The 20362-nt window shown below is 53.1% G+C and overlaps 1 protein-coding gene across 15 annotated transcripts in view; it reads left to right on the top strand.

The window, feature by feature from the left end:
- The window catches only part of Usp20 (ubiquitin specific peptidase 20), a 38293-nt gene extending 18153 nt beyond the window's left edge, over positions 1-20140 (top strand). For 13 of the 15 annotated variants that reach the window (XM_074053009.1, XM_074053003.1, XM_020158951.2 and 10 more), the window contains 22 exons: positions 666-719; positions 1928-1990; positions 2318-2449; positions 2598-2712; positions 3092-3161; positions 4599-4712; positions 5856-5934; positions 7974-8418; positions 8811-8951; positions 9243-9358; positions 9534-9706; positions 10284-10378; positions 13421-13454; positions 13637-13682; positions 14524-14704; positions 14784-14910; positions 15076-15245; positions 15327-15408; positions 16111-16219; positions 17096-17198; positions 18144-18215; positions 18660-20140. In XM_074053009.1, coding sequence (XP_073909110.1) covers positions 666-719; positions 1928-1990; positions 2318-2449; positions 2598-2712; positions 3092-3161; positions 4599-4712; positions 5856-5934; positions 7974-8418; positions 8811-8951; positions 9243-9358; positions 9534-9706; positions 10284-10378; positions 13421-13454; positions 13637-13682; positions 14524-14704; positions 14784-14910; positions 15076-15245; positions 15327-15408; positions 16111-16219; positions 17096-17198; positions 18144-18215; positions 18660-18820 — 2682 coding nt within the window. In that variant the 3' untranslated portion in view covers positions 18821-20140. Of the gene's footprint in view, positions 1-659; positions 720-1927; positions 1991-2217; positions 2450-2597; positions 2713-3091; positions 3162-4598; positions 4713-5855; positions 5935-7973; positions 8419-8810; positions 8952-9242; positions 9359-9533; positions 9707-10283; positions 10379-13420; positions 13455-13636; positions 13683-14523; positions 14705-14783; positions 14911-15075; positions 15246-15326; positions 15409-16110; positions 16220-17095; positions 17199-18143; positions 18216-18659 lie in introns of those variants that run through there. The other 2 variants (XM_074053013.1, XM_074053014.1) reach the window with 2 other exon arrangements.
- The last annotated feature ends 222 nt before the right edge of the window (positions 20141-20362 follow it).

Raw genomic sequence — 20362 nt, 5'->3', positions numbered from 1 at the left:
GGACAAGAGAAAAAGTAAAGGTAACACACAGCTCAGTAGAGATATCCATCTCTTTCGCTGTCATCTCGTTGACTAGAACTGAGCTGCATGAGCTTAGCAGAGGCTGGAAACAGTCTGTAGCTGTCTGACTGTGCTTAGCTAAGTCTCACACCCTCTATTACTAAAGCAAGAAGAGGAGAAAATATACTAGCAGTCAAGGAGCAGTCTTTGTCACCTGAAACCATCAGAAACCTGGCTGTTTTCTATAGTCGACAGATAACGTTGATCTCATTTGTATCAGACCTGTGAGGTCTCAGGGAAGACAAACCAGATCATCTCTCTCTTCCCTAGAGTTCCAAATGTAAGCAGGGAGAAAGCCTTAAGTGACTTAGTGGGGTAAAATAGAGTGGAGGGGTGATGAAAGTATATGGGAAGGACCCTGGGCATTTAAGGTTTAAATGATTTCATTTGAAATATTTTTATGAGCATATGATTAAAAAGAAAAAAAAAAATCCCAAACACTAGGGTGAGTGTACCCTTGGATCCCTGTTTAGGTGAGCAGGCTGGTGGAGGCCTGTCTGAGGCTGGGCCTTGAAGCTGGGGCCTTCAAGGTGAGTGAGGGCAGCTGGGCTGAGCCAGTATGCCTGCCCCAGGTCAACTGCCACTCACGCCACTCTCTCCCACAGGGCACCTGCCAGTCATGTGGTGTTGCTGGACCCAACCTGTGGGCCTGTCTCCAGGTAAAGGATTCTTACAGTTCCGTCTGGACTCTGGCCTGGGAATGCCTGGTCCCATGGGCACTTCTTGGGCTCCAGGGTCAGTGAGTCCCAGGCTGGCTGCTCTGACAGCCATGGAGATTGTCGGGAAAACAGCAGGCTGGGGAGGACACTGGGCTGAGTGATCCCATCTCCATAAAGACAAAGCTACTTGCATGTGTTCAGGAGTTGGTGTGGGCCCCTTGGCTTGAGTACTAGTCTCTTCCCAGCCTCTTTCCTCATCTGTAAAGTGATGGCTGGTCCTACCAGTTGGGGAAGGGTAGAATTTGCCGTAGCATAGTGTGTGGTCCCAAGTCAATAGACAGGGAAATCTGGTGGTGGTGTGCCAATTGTTGCTGATTAAAAAAGTGAAAGCAGAGGCTAGACGTGGTGGTGCCACCTGCAATCCCAGCACTGAGGTGGCTGAGGCAGGAGGATGGTGAGCCCGGGCCATCCTGGGCTAGGTAGCAAGACCCTGTCTGAAAACAGAAAAGAACACAAGTAGATTTCTCTGTGTAGTGGGATTACAAGTAATTTTTTTTTCCTGTGCTACCTTGTATTTTTCAAATTTTATTTAAGAATGTATTATATTTTATAATCATACTAAAAGTGTTACTTAAAGTTTCTTTTAAAAATCTACCAGTAGAAACAAAAAAGCCAGGACTAGAGCTAAGACAGTCTGCAGGAGACATGGGACTCCCAGGGGACTCTGGCCTCTTCAGTGTAAGCCTGTCACTAAGGTGGACTCAGGACACTGGGTGCCTGGGGGACAGCAGGAAGGGCAGAACACGGTGGTACCAGGAGAACATATATGGGAACCTGATGTGGAAAATGACAAGCTTCAACCATGACTTTATGGTCTCAGCTGAAAGGTCATTTCCTGGACTTCAGGTACCCCTGGCAGCTGTTGGCTGCAGCTGGGTAGAGAGGTGCTGGAGCTGGGCTTGAGAGGAGGGTAATTCTGGGAAAGGAGAGTGCAGGGCCAATGACAGGGCCTCAGAGGTGGGTAAGTGCACAGAGGTGCTATTTATGGTGACTTTCCCTACCTCATGTGAAACCTGTGTTCCTCTGGCATTACATAACCTCAGTCTTTGTGGGTCCTGTTGGGTAGAGATGGGTCACACTGGTTTTGGGATGGAGTTAGGAGCTCACTGCTGCTGGTCCCAGTCTGCTTTCACCTCCTCTCTCCCCAGGTCACCTGCCCCTACGTTGGCTGCGGAGAATCCTTTGCTGACCACAGCACCATTCATGCACAGGTAGGTGTGGTGGCAGGGGCATGTTCTGTGCAGTGAGGTGCCTGGGGGGGTATGACCTGCCTTCCAGCTCCTGTCTGCTTTGGGCCTCTGTGACTGGGGCAGAAAGCTGGGACAGTCATGGCAAGGTTACTGCAGAGGAGAAGCAGGAGCAAAAGCAGATGAAAGTTCTGTGCACTGTCCCACCTGGCTGATGGCAGCCCTTGGCTTCTGCACATTTGACCTGGCAGGGCTCTTCTGAAGGCTGGAGAGCAGAGGCAGCCCCCTTGAGGACTTGGAGCACCTGCTAGGCCAGAGTATCCTCCACTTATTTTGGATCTTACCCTTCAGGCAAAAAAGCACCACCTGACTGTGAACCTGACCACATTCAGAGTGTGGTGCTATGCCTGTGAGCGGGAGGTGTTCCTGGAGCAGCGGCTGGCAGCCCACACACCCGGCTCCTCACCCAAGTTCTCAGAGCAGGTACAGAGCCATGGGCCAGTTTGGTTGTTGGTGATGCTGTCCAGGATGGGGGCAGTGCGACCCCAGCTGGTCATGCTTCCCATGGTAGGTCCATGGGTCCCTGGCCCCGGCCCTCTCCCTCTTACCCACCCCCTCCACCCTTTCCTAGCTCTGGTCTTTAATGCAGGACTCCCCACCACCATCCCACCCTCTGAAAGCTGTTCCTATTGCTGTGGCTGATGAAGGAGAGTCTGAGTCAGAAGATGATGACCTGAAGCCTCGAGGTAATGGCTCCAGAACAAATGTTGCTGTTAGGCCAGGCTGGGGTCTCAGCTGGCACTAGTATGCTGCCATGGGCACAGGAGGGCAGAGTGACAGGCCTTCCTTCCATACAGCTGTGGCTTCCCTTGGCCCACCAGCCCAGCTGAGGTCCTAGAGTTCTGGCTGTCCTTGTTTCCCTCTCATCTTTGGGGCCTCTAGCATGTGACCTCCTCAGCTGTGTGGCTAGGAAGTTGGTGTTGCAGTGAAGCCAAGTACCTCATTACTTGACCCACACAGCTGTTGGGAGCAGGAACCACTCCCACATGGTTCCCTGGGGTGGAGAGCCTGAGTTTGGTGGAAGGAGACTTAAGAGAGCACTCATCTTCCCCGTGTCCTTCCCAGGTCTCACAGGCATGAAGAACCTCGGGAACTCCTGCTATATGAATGCCGCCCTGCAGGCTCTGTCCAACTGGTAGGTTGCTTCCTCCTGAGCAGGGGCTGGAGCTGTCCCATGTGATAGGTAGGATACACCTTACCATCCCCTCAACTTGCCCATGGGTCGGAATGCATCCTCAGGAGATGACCAGAGAGTGATACGTGAAGGGCACTCCTCATTGTGGGCCATCAGGAGCCTTTTAAAGGCCTACCTGGGGCCAGGTGTGGCTCAGTGCCACAGCATTTGTCTAGTATATGCAAGGAGGCCCTGGGTTCCATCTCAGCACCTCATATAAACCAAACACCCATCTGCAGGGGAGTGTAAATTTGCTGTAGCCTAGCCTTACAGGGAACACAGGACAGCATTTACTGGAACAGGGTGGGGTGCAGAACCTGGTGAGTGGGTTACCCAGCTTTGTGTGGTGCAGGCCTGTTTTGGGAAAATATTTTCCTTGAAGGATGGGATGCCAATTCCACGGTTGGGGTGGGGGTGTCCTATGCCTGACACAGGCTCTCTTACCTGGTAGGGATTCAGTATATATGAGGGAGAAAGGGAACAGATCTGCATGCATAGAAAAGTTTGGAAGGCTAATCCCCCAAATGTTCAGAGTAGCTATCCTCATGTGGCAGGATGGTCAGTTATTATTGTTTATGCTTTCTAATTTATTTTATAATATATGTTTTTATGTAATAAGATAACTTTTTTTTTTTTGGCAGTACTGGGGATTGAACTCAGGTCCTCATGATTGCTAGGCAAGCCCTCTACCACTTGAGCCACACCCCAGTCCTACCATAAAATAACTTTTCGGGCATGCAAAATTCTGCAGACAGGCCTTGGCAGAGCCAGAGCTGCTCTCCCCCTCGTTCATGCCGTGGTAACCCTGGCCTCTGGGCCTCCAGCAGGAAGCTCACATGTGACCCAGGAGAGGGGGTGCTTTTGTTTATCAGGGTCACCATGACATAGTACCACAAACCAGGGGCTTTACAGCCAGTGACTTACTTTTTCAGTTCTAGAGACCCAAAGGCCAAGACCAAGGTGGTGCAGGTTTGGTTTCTTCTTAGGCCTCTCTCCTTGGCTTTCAGATGGCAGTCTTCCCACCATGTCCTCATGAGGTCTTTTGAGTGCACGTGTATTCCTTTCTCTCTCTGTGCTTATTTCCTCCTATGAGTTCAACAGTCAGATTGGGTTGGGGGCTGTCCTAACACCTCATTTTAACTTCACTCCCTCTTCACAAGCCCTTCTCTAAGTAGTCACAGCCTGAAAGACTGGGAGTTTGGACCTCATCATATAAATTTGGGGGCCCCAATCCAGCCCTAATAGGTGGGTCCTTCTAGTCATCTGCGGGCATTTGTGGGTACGGGACTTCTGTGTATTCCACAGGACTACTTTGGGTATTTGCTTTCTCATCCAGCTCTTTCTGAGTGATGCCACTTTTTCCTCTTTCTCTCTTCTGACCTGACTTCTGCCCTCCAGTCCCCCACTGACCCAGTTCTTCCTGGAGTGTGGAGGCCTGGTACGCACAGACAAGAAGCCAGCCCTGTGCAAAAGCTATCAGAAACTGGTCTCTGAGGTCTGGCACAAGAAACGGTGAGTGATTGATTCCCTGAATGAGGCCAGGACTTTTCTGTCCGCCTCCCAATGGAGCCTGTGCTCTGAATTTAGCCCCGCATGAGCCCTTGTCTCCCATGACCCCTGTGAGGCTCACAGTGAACCTGCATTATGTAGTTTACAGATGGGAAAACTGAGGTGCAGAGAGCTTTAGGTCTCTTGCTTATGGCCATGTGGCTCTTGAAAGATGGAGCTAGGATTTGAACTGGTGTTGAGCCCAGCTGTCATCTGCTCTGTGATGTCTGTGCCGGGTCCAAGACAGTCTGGCTAGTGATCAGTATGGGATGACTGCATGTGTGGGAGGGTACTCATAAGGGGGTGGTGGACACTGGGGGTTTGTGGCTCAGATTGGATCTTTCTCCAGGCACAGTGAAAGCTGGGACTAATTCAAAGTGAGTGCATAGGCATGTGTTAAGTGCAGGAGTGGAGAAAGACCATGTGATTCGATATTCCGATTGTGAAAAAGCCAGCCTTGTGCAAGTGTGTGCCTGTGTGTGCTTTTGTATGTGTATTTTTGCAAACTCTGGAAATCTTAATGTGGTTCTCCCTGGGTGGTACTGTTAATAAAGTTTCTTTGCACTTTTCTGAAATTTTAGATTTTTTCAGTATTGCTCTTAAGTGAGAAAACCCATAATAAATGTTTGACAACGAAACACATGTTCTAAGTGGGCTTGTCCTGGCCTAGTGAGAAGTAATGCCACTGTGGAGTGCTCTGCCCGGTGATATAGCAGCCAGGGCTTGGCGTTTTCCTTCTCCACTGTGGAAGAGTGAGGGCCCCTCCATGGGGCTCTTTCTCTTTTTCTGTTCCTTTTTTGGTGGGACTGGGGTTTAAATGCAAGGTCTCATGCGTCTAGGTAGATTCTCTACAACTTGAGCCACTCCACTAGCCTTTCTTGTGTTGGTAATTTTTTAAATAGGGTCTTGCTTTCCCCTACCCCCCAACCTGGGCTGGCTTCGAACTTCAATCGTCCTGTTCTCTGTCTCCCAGGTAACTAGGATTATAGGCATGAACCACTGGTGCCTGTCCCCTCTGTGTGACTCTAATCCAACCTTACCTCTGCCTGTGCCTCCACACCGAGTAGCTCAAGGCTGACTAAAACACTGGGTTTGCTTTCCCCACAGGCCGAGCTATGTGGTTCCCACCAGCCTGTCTCACGGGATCAAGTTGGTTAACCCAATGTTTCGAGGCTATGCTCAGCAGGTAAGCCACGGCACTGCCCTGGCACACCCAGTACTTTCCCAGTAGGCTGACTGTGAGCCAAGGTCGAATGGACAAGTGAGTAGTGGCAACAGGCCTGTTGCTAGGCAGGGCTCCTAGGTAGGTGCTCACTGCCAAAGCCCTTCACATGTGTAAGGCTTGGGGCTTCCTGGCAACTTGCTGCTGTTTAATCTCACTTCACAGATGGGAGGCTGAGGCTTAAGGGCAGTCACCTGTCCCAGCCATACAGCCAATACATAGTAGTAAGAGGGAGTCCAGGCAGCTGGCCTGCAGCCCTGTGCTCAGAGCAGCACCAAACCATAAGCAGACTTTCACTTAAAGTTAAAAAAAAATTTTTTTTGGCAGTACTGGAGTTTGAATTCAGGGCTTTGCACTTGCTAGGCAGGTGCTCTACTGCTTGAGCCACACGCCTCCAGCCCTAAAGCAAAATTTTTTGTTAAACTTTTTTAATATAAAGAATTCCTTTGAAGCCAACTGTATCTTTCTATTTTATAAAATCATGAAGGCTGGCAGAGTGGCTCAAGTGGTAGAGGATCTGACTAGCAAGCATGAGGTCCTGAGTTCAAACCACAGTACCACAAAAAATAAAACAAATTGATAAAAATCACGAGACCAAGACGAAGCAGTCAGCTATGCATGTCCCTCAGTCCCAAGCTGAACCAGTGGGTCCTGGGTCCAGGTCCCCAGGGCCTCTGACTGCCACGTGACTTCAGGGTTCCTGGCTGGACCTGCAGCCTGAGCTGGGCCTATATAGGTCACCTCTTCTGCCACTTGGATGTATGGCCCTTGGGTAGTGTGGTGGGCAGTAGTCCCAATCATACAGCCACTAGTGTGCTGCCTTCGTTCCCCTGCCCCATCAGCCAGCCTGCCACCCGATGGACACTCTGCCCATACTCTTGGTGGAGTGAGGTCCAGCACTGCCTCAGCACCCTTTTTTGGGGAGTGACGCCCTCCACAGTGATCAGTACTCACTGTTGTCCCACTATGTCAAAGGTTGTTGAGGCTCAGAGAGGTGGCACACCTCCCTAAGCTCACACAGCACACAGAGGCAGGATGAGTCAGCACAGTACACCCTTGCCCTGGACAAAGCACCCTGTTACTCTCAGCCAAGGGGGGACACCATCAAGAGGGCTTCGTGGCTGCTGATAACCCCGTCTGGGCTATAGGAGAAGCCTGTCTTTCTTTGGTTTTGGACACAGGCAGGAGCCGTGGGCCTCTTTTGGTGACCAAAGATGCTTTTGTGCTTCTACATGGGCTACAAAAGAGCACATAGCACTTTTGTAGAAGGAAGCAGCAGGAGGAGCAGTGGTTGGTGACTGAAGACCTATTCCTTAAATGACCTTTCCGTGTGCCTGGCGTGGGACATGGGTCAGCCTCCCCAGCATGACAGGCCAGTGGCCTGATCCCACCTAAGGAAGTCCATCCTGAGAGCTGGAGCATATATTGTAGCTGTTCAGAATGAGCCCTGCCAGCCTGGGGAGGCAGCTTAGTTCGCATTGTGCCCAGCTCTGCAGGAAGGTGGACACAGCTGCTAGATACTAGGTGGGAGCCAGCAGGTCTGGTGGAAAGACAGGACAGCATAAGGAACCAGAGAAAGGGCCAAGCATAGAGGTGGCCTCACTTGCTGGGTGGTCTGATTGGTGTGGACTCTGCCAGTTCTCATCTTCGGTGTCCTGCTCCTTGCCCTTTCTAGGGAGCAGGAGGCTTCTGCAGCAGGGTGTGGTGCCTCCTCTCTCCTCCCTCCCATACCATGCTGGGAGTGAGAGGCTGCATCCAGTGTCCCTCTAGCTCTACCACTGCATAGCTGTGTAACTTGGGAGGAATCCCTTAGCCTCTTAAGTGGGGGTTAGAGCAGAACTGCCCTGGAGGCTGCTATGAGAGTGAGAAGCTCACCTGAACTAGTGAGTAGCTCTGCCAGGACCTGCTGAGGCAGCCATCAGCCCCCTAGCTGAGGCAGCAGGTGTTGTGGTCCCCTTTTCCGGGTCCCTGGGAAAGCTCTGTGATGCAGCTCCTGGTTCCAGGACACTCAGGAGTTCCTGCGCTGCTTGATGGACCAGCTGCATGAGGAGCTCAAGGAGCCGGCCGTGGCAGCTGTGGCAGCATTAACAGAGGCACGGGACTCAGATTCCAGTGACACAGATGAGAAGCGGGAGGGTGACCGGAGCCCATCGGAGGATGAGTTTCTGTCCTGTGACTCGAGTAGTGACCGGGGTGAGGGTGATGGGCAGGGGCGTGGTGGGAGCAGCTCACCAGCGGAGACAGAGCTGCTAATTCCAGAAGAGGCAGGCCGTGCCATTTCTGAGAAGGAGCGCATGAAGGACCGCAAGTTCTCCTGGGGCCAGCAACGCACTAACTCAGAGCAAGTGGATGAGGACGCTGATGTGGACACCGCCATGGCTGTCCTTGACCAGCCCTCTGAGGCCCAGCCACCATCGCCACGGTCCACCAGCCCCTGCCAGACCCCAGGTATCAGTCAGCCAGGGTCTGCAGGGCTGTTAGGGGAGTCACAGTCCTGTGGGCACCTGCCTTGTGCCAAGCACCAACACGCAGCAGACCCCAGTGGGGTGGATCCTACCACTCGCTCCACCTCACAGGTTAGAGGCAGCCTGGGCCAGGCTCATGGGCTCACAAATCCCAAGCCCCATGCAAGATTCTGCCCCAGCCCCAGGCCTCAGTTGGAATGGACCCCCACGTTCCAGTATGTGGGATGGGCTCAGGACAGAGGAGACACAATGAATTCAGGCCTTTGTCCTATTGGGAGGTGCTGGCAGGTCCTGTTCCTGCTCAGGCCCTGGAGCTGGCATGGGAGACCTCTGCTCAGCTGCCCTGGCTCAATACTGTCCTCTCTCTGCCCCCAGAGCCAGACAACGATGCTCATATCCGCAGCTCCTCTCGCCCCTGCAGCCCTCTCCACCACCATGAGGGCCATGTCAAGCTGTCCAGCAGCCCTCCTCGTGCAAGCCCTGTGAGGATGGGGCCATCGTATGTGCTCAAGAAAGGTTCGAGGGCATCAGGGAGGGCCATGAGCTTGGGCTGGGCAAAGACATGTTGCCCATGTGGCCGGTTTTGAACACTTGCTGCCTGGGTCCAGGCTGTGCAATACTCACCTAGCCTCTGAGTGGGGGAGCCCAAATCTATAGAGAGTGACACTGGAGTGCCAGGAGAAGGACATACCTGTTCACTTGATTCATGAAGATGTGACTCCTCCACACATTGGCCAAGGAAGCCCCACCCTGTGACTTGCACCAGCAGGCAGGGGAGGGTAGCCCAGCCCTGTGCTGTGTCTCCAGCCCAGATGCTGAGTGCTGGCGGCCGGAGACGGAAGGAGCAGCGCTACCGCAGTGTCATCTCAGACATCTTTAATGGCTCTGTCCTCAGCCTTGTGCAGTGTCTCACCTGTGACCGGGTGGGTGCCAGGAAAGGGGGAGGGCTGCTGGCAGCATCTTTGCTTGGCTAAGGCAGGGTGGGCTCTCCCTGCTGCTGCCCTGGGGAGCAGGCTCGGTCTCACCTGTCAGCTGGGACTGGGTTTGGGGTACAGATATTGCCAGAGCTGGGAACCAGACTGATCTTGAACCCCACAGGTATCCACCACAGTGGAGACATTCCAGGACCTGTCATTGCCCATCCCTGGAAAGGAAGACCTGGCCAAGCTCCACTCAGCCATCTACCAAAATGTTCCAGCCAAGCCAGGGGCCTGTGGGGACAGCTATGCCACCCAGGGCTGGCTGGCCTTCATTGTGGAGTACATCCGACGGTAAGTCCCCTTCCCTCCAGTTTAGGCTGCCAGCCAGGTGTGGCCTGGCTTCTCTGGCAGGAGACAGACTGTGAGACAGCAAGCAAACTAGTGAGCAGCATTGGTAGGGAACTGGAGGTTGCAGGGTAGTGGTGCAGGAGTTTCCTGGGGATTTGGGGTGGGGAAGTCCCTGGCCACATTGGGATAGCCCAGATTGGATGGTCCCATGAAGGCAAGTGACAACCCAGAGTTCAGGCAGCAGCCTGAAGGGAGGGCAGCTGTTGGGTGCAGGCGTGGTCCTGGCAGGAGTGGCAAGTGACTTTCTTGAGCCCTGCTGCATACCACACTGACTCTGAACCTGCCTGACACCAGGAACTGTCCGGCTGCCTAGAGGAGAGGCACCATGACTTGGCCCTCAGCAGGCGAGGAGGACAGGATTCAGGGAGCGGTGATGTGACTGGCCTCAGGACAGTGCATCTGGTCTATGCTTCTGTCCTCCCCGTGCCAGGCTGCCTGATGAGGCTTCAGCCAACCCCTGTCCCCAGCTCTTATTCTTGCCCAGGCCCTGCAGCATCTGGCACCCCTTTTATGTCTCCAGGTTTGTGGTGTCCTGCACCCCCAGCTGGTTCTGGGGGCCTGTTGTCACGCTGGAAGACTGCCTTACTGCCTTCTTTGCTGCTGATGAACTGAAGGGTGAGTGGCGGGGAAGCTGCAGGGGAGGAGCCATGTGCAGCCCCTGCCGCCATGCCTCAGTGTATGCCCAGGGCTTGTAGGCTTCCACAATCAAACTGCCACCTGCCCAGCTGGGCTTTGATGCATCTTCTTCCTAACCTGTTAACCTGTTTTTACCAAAGTGCTGGACAGAAATGACACTCCATCTAATTTTGTATTTTTTTGGTTACTGATGAGTTTGGATATATTTTTTGGTGACTGTATTGACTGTTTTTATTTCTTTTGAAATTTCCCATTTCTTCCTCCCCCTATGGTTCTACAGGCATCTTACCAACCTTTGGGAAAACTTTTTTTCCTAATTCTCAATTGTGGTAAGATATGAGTAACACAGAATTTGCCGCCACAACCATTTTTAATGTTATTGTAACATAAAATATACAGTTCGGTAGTAAGTACACACACATTACCATGCAACCACCATCACCATCCATTTCCAGAACAGTTTCATCTTGTAAAATTAAACCTCTGTATCCATTAAGGAGCTCCCATTTCCTTTCCCCAGTCTCTGCTGGCCACCATTCTACTTTCTCTTTTTACTTCTTTGTTTTCCGATGCTGGGGATACAACCAGGGCCTTGCATAAGCTGGGCAAACGCCATACCACTGAGCTACCTCTCCAGCCCCTCCATCTACTTTCTGAGTCTATGAATTTGAGCTCTCTAGGTACTTCAAAAAAGTTGAATCATACAGTACTTGCCTTTCTGTGACAGACTTTTTTTTTTCTGTATTAGGGCTTGAACTGAGGGCCTCACACTTCCTAGGCAGGCATTCTACCACTTGAGCTTCTCCACCAGCCCTGTTTTGTGTTGTTTTTTTTTCAAGATAGGATGGAGTGGCTCAGGTTGTTGAGCACCTGCCTAGCAAGTGAGAGGGTCTGAGTTCAAACCTCAGAGCCACCATAAATAAATAAATAAATACATACATACATACATACATACATACATACATACATACATACGGAAAGATAGGGTCTCGTGAACTATTTGCCCAGGCTGGCTTCAAACCAAGCCCCTCCTGACCTCTGCCTCCTGTAGTGGTGACAGATGTGAGCCCTGGCGCCCAGCAATGAACTTCTTTTGTGAGCATAGCATCCTTGACGTTCACTGATGTTGCATCAGGATTTCCTTCCTTTAAATAAAGGCTGAATAGCACTCCATTCTGTGGATAGACTGTGCTTTTTGTGTCCTTTCACCCTCTGGTGCACACTGCTGCGTGCATTTTAACTGTTGTGAATACTGTGAACATGGGCGCACAGTAGCTCTTCTTTCAGCTCTTCTGCAGTTAAGCTCAGACTGGAAGTGCCAGACAGTATGGAGATTATATTTTTGACTTTTTGTTGAAGAGAGAATATAAGCAATAATAGGAAGGAGCAAGTGTTTTTGCTGGTTGAGATAAGGATAGCCAAACAGGGAGTTGACTCACATTAATTTCCTGTGCGTGTGTGTTACCTTCTAGGTTAATTCTTTTTGATCTAACCTTTTCTCTAGTTCCTGGTCCCCTTTTCCTATTGGCCTCAGTTGCTTTTAAGGTATCTGCTTTAGTTTCTCTGCGTTAAGAGCAACAAATGCTAGCTAATTTTTTAGGTGTCTTACCTATCCTCACCCCTCCCTTGTGTGCTCTCGCTTTTATCATGTGCCCAAAGTCCAATCCCCTTGTTGTGTTTGCCCTTGATCTAATGTCCGCATATGAGGGAGTACATACGATTTTTGGTCTTTTGGGCCAGGCTAACCTCATTCAGAATGATGTTCTCCTATTTTTGACTTTTTGAGGCTCTTTTTCCACAGTGGCTGCACCATTTTACATTCTCATACTAGGAAGTTCTACGGGATCCAAGTTTCTCCACACCCTCACCAATGCTGTTTTTTTCTGGGTGCTCTGTTTTCTAATTGGGCGTGAGGACCTGTCTCATTGTGGTTTTGACTTGCACTCCCTATTGGTTAGTGATGTCAAGCACCTTTTCATGTTCATTGGCCATTTTATGTCTTCTTGTCCTTTGTCTGTTTTGTAATTGGATTGTTTTATTGTTGAGTTGTAAGAGTTCTTTTTATGTTCTAGATGTTAGTCCCTTATTAGATATATGATTTGTAAATATTTTCTTCTATCCTGTTGGATTATCTTTGATTCACAGTGTTTTTTTTCTTTTCTTCCTTTTTTTTGTGCTAATGGGGTTTGAACCCAAGGCCTTGTGCTTGTTAGGCAAGCATTCTATCATGTAAGCTGCCCCCAGCCCTTTTTGCTTTAGTTTATTTTTCAGACAGAGTCTCATGCTTTTGCTCAGGCTGGCCTCAGACCTCGATCCTCCTATCTCCACCTCTTGAGTAGCTGGGATCACAGGTGTGCACCAGCACCCCTGGCCCAGGACCTTACTGTGTAGCCCAGGCTTACTTTGAATTCATGATCCTCCTGCCTCAACCTGGTCTAAGTAGCGAGATCCCATCTCCAAAAAAAAATGAAAATTTGTATGAATCCCAAGAGCTGGTGTTGTACACATGTATCACCACGCTTGGCAGAGGCTTTATATTTTGATGTGCTCCAGTTCCTGTTCCTACTTCTGTTGCCTGTGCCTTTGATGTTGTGTCCAAGAAGTTCTTTGGATCCAGTGTCTTCAAACCTCCTCCCTGTGTTCTGTCCTGAGAGCTTTATAGCTTCAGCTTTTACACGAGATCTTTGATCATTTTGAGTTTATTTTTGTAAATGATGTAAGGTAAGGCAAAACTACTTATACATTAAGGGTCTTAAATACATCTTCTGTCTTTAATGTTCTGTTTCCATTCCATCTTGCCTTTTGCCTTTTAATTTTGTTTCAGTAGTGTTCATACAGAAGTTTCAGTGTTCCTAGAGATAAATATGTCCATTTTTTCTTTCTGGATCCATCTCAGATCCAGCCAGAGCCTCCCCTCCCTTTGTCCTCTTAGTTTTTTTCCTAAGCATGAATCATATTTTGCTTTTCTCCTTCCCATTTCCTGTCCCTGCTAACCTTTGACCCTTTGTTTTTCTGCTCTAGGTGACAACATGTACAGCTGTGAGCGGTGTAAGAAGTAAGTGTGTGCGTTCTTGGGGGCTTTTCCCTAACATTCCATTTCTAACATCCTCCCATTTCCACTTTTCCCCTGGGGTCCCCCAGGGCGCCCAGTGCTGGCCTCTAACATGACTATGATGGGGAAACTGCTGACTTCTCCCTGTGGGACACAGCTGTCACTCACAAACACCTCTTCCCCAGGCTTCGGAATGGTGTGAAGTACTGCAAAGTCCTGCGGCTGCCTGAGGTGAGCAGCGCCTCAGCCCCTTGGACTCCTCCTGTGCACAGGTAGTGGGCAGTGCCTCATCATGGCCCCTCATTAGGGAGCTCCTGCACCCAGGGGGCCACAGAGATTGCCCCACTTTGAGAGCTGTCTGCACCAGGCTGGCACAGGGTGGTGTTCAGTTTGTGCCTGTGCCCTCTATCTTTGTGGCCTCAGCTCACTCATCACCTGGCAGGTTTGGTGAGAGCCCCAAGGTACCCACTTGAGGAGGACAATTGGGGCTCATCAGTAGGCATGACAGGGAGGGGATGTGCCCAGTAGGGCTGGCAGGGACAGCCTTTCTGAGGAATGATATTGAGTGGGGCCTGAGGAGTGGAGGCTGCTGTTAGCCTCATGGAAAGAGTGGAGAGGCAGAGATGGGCAAACCCTTAGGAGTGGTCTGGCAAACCTATGCAGCCTTGCAGGTAGAGAAAAGAGGAGAGGGTTGCTGAGGAAGCTGGAGCAAAGAGAAGAGGGCCCCCGAGGAAGCCAGGGTGTTGATCAGGCATGGGAGCCTCTGTGGAGAACCTCTGGGCAGCGGTGCTGACAGACTGCTTGTTGGTATTCTTGCACAGAAAACTTGGCAGGCCAGTGACAGAGTCAGCTTCTCATAGGGACCAGTCCAGCTCATGGCCAGGCCCTCCCTGGTGCCCATCCCTGTGACATAAAGAGAGCCTGCCTGGCTCCCATGTGAACTTTTCTGACTTGGGAGCCATGGGCCAATCCCATCAGCTGGCTCGGGTCTATGCATGAGGCCTTAGCTGAGAGCTCTCCTGTCTTTTCTGCCAAGATAGCCCTGGGGTGACTGCACCCACTGTCCCCACAGATCCTGTGCATCCACCTGAAGCGCTTCCGGCATGAGGTGACGTACTCCTTCAAGATCAACAGCCATGTCTCCTTCCCCCTCGAGGGTCTCGACCTGCGCCCCTTCCTGGCCAAGGAGTGCACATCTCAGATCACCACCTACGACCTTCTCTCTGTCATTTGCCACCATGGCACAGCAGGCAGTGAGTCTGCTCCCCACCCCTTGTGACCAGGCCTGTCCCTATCTCTTATGTCCCCTTGACCTGCTGCTCTCCCACCCAGGTGGCCATTACATTGCCTACTGCCAGAATGTGATCAATGGGCAATGGTACGAATTTGACGACCAGTATGTCACCGAGGTCCATGAGACAGTGGTGCAGAATGCCGAGGCCTACGTATTGTTCTACAGGTGGGCCCAGATGGCATTGGGGGCTGTGCTGCTGCTGGCCTCTGTGGAAGGCCCAGGGGTCAGGCACCCTGGTACACTATAGGGTGGCCCTGTGGTTCTGCCCACCTGGTGCCCCTGCACAGCCTGAGTCCAGGCTCATACTTATCCCTCCCCCACCCACCCCAGGAAGAGCAGTGAGGAGGCCGTGCGTGAGCGGCAGCAGGTGGTGTCCCTGGCTGCCATGCGGGAGCCCAGCTTGCTCCGGTTCTACGTGTCCCGAGAATGGCTCAATAAGTTCAACACCTTCGCAGAGCCAGGGCCTGTCACCAACCACACCTTCCTGTGCTCCCATGGAGGTGAGGCCCCCACGCACAGTAGGTAGGATGGTGGGAAGATGGCCAGGCACCAGCATTCCCTTCCTCTGCCTCCCTCCACAGGAATCCCACCCAACAAATACCACTACATCGATGACCTGGTGGTTATCCTGCCCCAGAATGTCTGGGAGCACCTCTATAACAGGTGAGGAGTTCAGGAGGCCACCACTGGCCTGGCTTGGGTGGGCTTGCAGGACAGGGCCAGGAGGAGGCCAGCAGGGCCCCTGTTCTTGCCGCCTGTCTGCTGTGGGTCTTGATGAAAAAGACACAGTGGTTTGTGGGACTCCAGTTGTCCTAATCACAGGGACATGAATGGGAAACTGGTTCCCGTGGGAACAAGGTGTTGTCTGCAGGGCCCAGCCTCTGTCCTCTGTCCTCTACACCTCAGTCTCAGGTGGTTTTGGGCAGGGCTGGTAAGATGGAGGCAGCTGCTCTAGCTAGGGGTTTCTAGGGTCACATGCACCAAGACCGAGAACAGGAGCTCTCCCTGCTCTACAAGCACAGGCCCCGGCCTCTGTCAGTGGGCAGGCTGTGTAGTTGCCAGTGGGGTCCCCAGGCCAGGGACACCTACTCTCCTACCTGCAGCCTCCCTGTGACATTTGTCCTCAGGCTCTGGTCAGAGCAGCTCTTGGCCACACAGCACCTGCCCAGGGTGAGGAGAGGAAGCAGGGCATTCAACTGCCCTTGGCCAGTGAAGCAGCTGCTCTGCTGGGCCTGTGCCAGCCCCATTTTGCTCACAGAGAGGTGGGGAAGATGGCTGTGGAAGGTGGCCATCTCTCTCTGCCCATGCCACTGCCTCCTTTCTTGCCCCTCAGGTCTGTGTTCCTTTCTCCCCACTTCTGTGCAGGTTTGGGGGTGGCCCTGCTGTGAACCATCTGTACGTGTGCTCCATCTGCCAGGTGGAGATTGAGGCACTGGCCAAGCGCAGGAGGGTTGAGATCGACACCTTCATCAAGGTGTGTGCACAGGTGGCTTGAGGAGCTGCTCCTCCAGCCTCAGCTTACAACACAGGCCTTGGGCAAAAGCCATGAGCACTGAGGCTCTGCTGGGAGAAGTGCTCTGTGGGATAGGTGAGGGCTCAGGGCAGAGGCTTCTACCAGCAAGAGGTGTTGAGTTTAGTGAGGAGCCATGTGCTCTTCCTCAGCCGTGGCTCTGTGATTTGGCCTGAGTAGTTCTTTATCATGAGGCCTGCGCTGTGCTGCCTCGGATGCCTAGCATATATCCTTTACCCACTGGACACCAGTGACAGTCAGAATTGCTTCCATACATTGCCAAGGTCCCCTAGGGAGCAGCCCCCTAATTGCGGACCCCTGGGCTTGCACGTTGACATAGAAGGGGACTGAGCCAAATGGATGGCACAGCAGGACCCAGCCTGAGCTGGTTACACCAGGGGCTTCTGCCATGGCAGCAGCTTGAGTGTAAGGCTGATTCTTTCCTGCAGTGCTGCTCAGGACAGGTCTTTGCAGACCTCAAGTCACTTAATGTGAGGAAGCCGTTAAGGGACTCCGCTTTGTGGTCATTGAAAGGTGATGCTGTAGGGGCTAGGGTGTGGTCAGTGGTAGACTCAGCTTAGTGAAGCTCTGGCTCCATCCAGAAGGCTGTGGCAGTGTGAGTAAGTACAAACGTAGGTGGAGAGGCAGCATCCATGTGACCTCAGCTGGGTTAATGTTACTGAAAGGAGATTTCACAGCCTGGCAGCTGTCCAGTGGTGGCGGTGTTGTCTGTTTTCTTTGAACTTACTGGGAGTCCTGGATTTTCTGCCTTGGGGGCAGGACTGGGGTGGGGATCCATGTAGACTGGGGAGGAGGCTGACCTGGCCCTCTACCACGCAGCTGAACAAGGCATTCCAGGCTGAGGAGTCGCCCGGAGTCATCTACTGCATCAGCATGCAGTGGTTCCGTGAATGGGAGGCCTTCGTCAAGGGGAAGGACAACGGTGAGTGGGCACTGACACCGTGCGGAGTTCTGCTACCAGAAGGCACGAGCCTCCCAGAAGTGGTGGCACTGACAAGAGGCCTGATGCCAGATCTGGGCCTGCCTGGCAGGTCTTCTGTGCCCTCTGCAGGGGCCAAGCTGGTACTACTGCACCTAGGGCTGGTCATACCTCCCTCCTACAAGACCCTGTCCCTGGGAGTTCCATTGTCCTCCCTGATAGACGGTTTTCTAGACCCTCAGGAAAGGCTCTGATATTCCCAGGGTCCCTAGAGTCCCCAGCAAAGAGCAGCAGAGCCAGACCTTGGCCACTCTCAAGCCCACATGTGGCTCCTGGTTCAGGCTAGGGTCCTGGTGGTGTCAACAGGAACAGTGGGTGCCGGGTGCTGGACATTGGCCTCTGATTGGAGTGTGAGCACCAACCAGAACTGGGGAGGGGGCAGTGCCTGACTGCCCTCCAGCCTCACTCCTGGCTGGGGAGGGTGCTGGGGATGCCACGAGCTTCTCTCACACTGGTGGAGAGATTCAGATTTGGCTCTGGATGGGAGCCCAGCCCTGGGGCTGGCCTTGGCTTTTGTCAGCTCTGCCCTGGGCAGGCCACTTCACCAGCCCATATGTCAGTTTCTGTGTGAACAGTTGTCATCTCGCATGGTGGCTGAGGGTTACATGAGACAGTGGGTTGTATGGGAAGGAGGTTTAATTGCCACCAGAGAAGAGGGCTTTGCCCACCACCACTGACTTCCACTGCCAGCATGCTGGAGTCTCAAGTGATCCTGTGCCTAGAAATGTCCTGTGCTGGGTTGGAGCGGGGGAGCCCCTGACTTGGATTCAGGAGAGGAGCTCCTGGTGCCCCAAGTACCTCCTGTTGGACTCAGCACTGCCCCAGGGCTGGGACAGCTGCTGCGAAGCCCAGAATCTGGAAGCGCTGAGCCCAGCCCATCTGTTCCAGAGCCTCCCGGGCCCATCGATAACAGCAGAATTGTGCAGGTCAGAGGCAGTGGCCACATCCAGCTGAAGCAGGGTGAGTTTCAGGCTCTAGCCCCGGCTATCAGACTCATCCAGGCTGTTCTCAGCTCCTCTACCTGCACGTTGCTGCCCTGTCCCAATCCTTCCAGGACCCCCTTGCCATGTGTCTCAGACTTGAGCTGAGATGTCCCACCTGAGTCCAGACCCAGGGCCCAGGTGCTTGCCCTCTGCAAGGATCCTCCAGACCCTTACCTCATCCTGCCCACTCTTGGCCTAGCCTAGCCTGCCCTGCCCAGTATGTCAACCCGTGGAAGCAAGGAACAGTACAGAGATGTGCTGTCTGGAGCCCTTAGTGGATGGTGTTTACCTGGACATTCCTTCCATCTCTGTGTGACAGCTTTGCACACAAGTCTGTGATTGCCTGCCCTCCCCTCTAGGGCCTGCACCACCCAGCAAGGTGGCTTTCCTCAGGCCCAAGCAGGCCTCTTGTGCCCTACAGGGGCTGACTACGGGCAGATTTCTGAGGAGACCTGGACCTACCTGAACAACCTATACGGGGGCGGCCCAGAGATTGCCATCCGGCAGAGTGTGGCCCAGCTCCCGGATGCAGAGAGCTTACATGGAGAGCAGAAGATCGAAGCTGAGACCCGTGCCGTGTGACTTGGTGGGACAGGTTGTGAGTCTTTGTGGCCAGGCCCTTCCTCCTTTTCCGGACAGCCCCTCTCGTTCTTCTGAAGACCCGCCCTGCTGACTGCCCACTGTCCCTGCAGGCCCCCAGGGGAGCACAGACTTGCAGAGGCAGCATGGGGGGCCAGCTCGCAGTGAGCGACACTGCTGTAGGAAATACACCCTCTGCAGGCTTGTTTCCACCACCAGGACTCTGTGACATGAATTGAATCTTCATCCTAGCTGTGCCCACTCAGTCACTGTCATCCTTGTGTTCCCTAGACCTGCCCTCTTGCTAGCTCAGGCCTAGCTTTTGTCCTTGGAGCCCCTTGCCACCCTCAGTCAGGCCTACGACAGAGGGTTGGGAGTGGCTGCTGCCTCACAGGGGCCCCAAGACCCACAGAAGAAGATGACCACAGCTGGTGAGCAGAGGGGCTCCTGTCTGGCCTTGTTGGTGGCCCCCTCACCCCTGTATCTCCTGGTGTCACCAGGAGGCTCCTGGAGGCCCAGGCTGCTCTGTTTGTGGACCACAGACGCTGGACTCGCTGTGGTTGGGATGGGGAGGGTAGATTTCTGCAGTAGGGGATGTCTCAAGGCAGTGGTCCTCCCACGGCCATGTCCTGCTGAGCCTGCCCGAGGACTGCCTCACACTTAGTTTATCAGTCTGCCTCACCGATGGAAGCCGGATGGTGAAACAAAATACCTCGTGTGTCATTTGCTGCTAGCACAGCTTCCCATGGCCTAGAGCACTGCGTCCTTCCCCAGCCTGCTGTCTGTGGCCCTCCAGGGAGGGGTGGGCTGCGGCCACTGCCCAAGCTCTGGGACCTACTGAGCCTAGCAAGACCAAGTCTTGTTTCTGGAGACAGGGCCCCAGGACAGAACAGCTGGGGTGAGGTGTTCCCTGCATCTGGCTCAAGGCAAAGGGCTGGAGTCAGAGGGGTCCTGGAACAAAGCCCCAAACGTCTGTGGCCTTCATTCTCAGCAGAGTGGTGTGTGTGGAAGTTCCAAAGCCTCACTCACTGCTGGGGCGTCTGGTCCCAGGTCTGCTCCTTCCTGCTGACCACCAAGAGGCCCCATGTGGGTAGAAGAACAGCTGCTGCTGGGACTTGTCACAGGGGCCATGGTCTTTTGGAAGCTGCTGTTGCAACCATTGTGACCCTGCCACAGAGCCTGCAGGCCAGTGTTGCACTTTTGGAAGTAGGATCCATTGTTGAGGTTGTAATCTGACCCCGTGTCCCTCTGTGCAGTCTGGTTTGTGTTCAGGATACCTTAATAAACACAGTGTGTCCCCCACAGCCCACACTGTTACCTCTGCCTTGGCTATAGTCCTGTTAACTGCTCTCTACCGTCATGGGGGCGGGGCCCGTAGAGCCATGGTGATTGACTGACAGGTGACCAGGCCCTGGAGGGGCTATATCCTCACGTGGCCTTCTGAGACCAGACACTGCGGAAGTGGAGACCATGCCTTTTGAAATTCTATCACCTTATCTTTCCTGGAAGCAGCCCTGGCCCCAGAGCCCGGGCAGATGTGGTTAG

This window comes from Castor canadensis, chromosome 13 (genome assembly GCF_047511655.1).
Source record: "Castor canadensis chromosome 13, mCasCan1.hap1v2, whole genome shotgun sequence".
NCBI lineage: Eukaryota > Metazoa > Chordata > Mammalia > Rodentia > Castoridae > Castor > Castor canadensis.
This window is presented reverse-complemented; position numbering and strand designations above follow the sequence as displayed.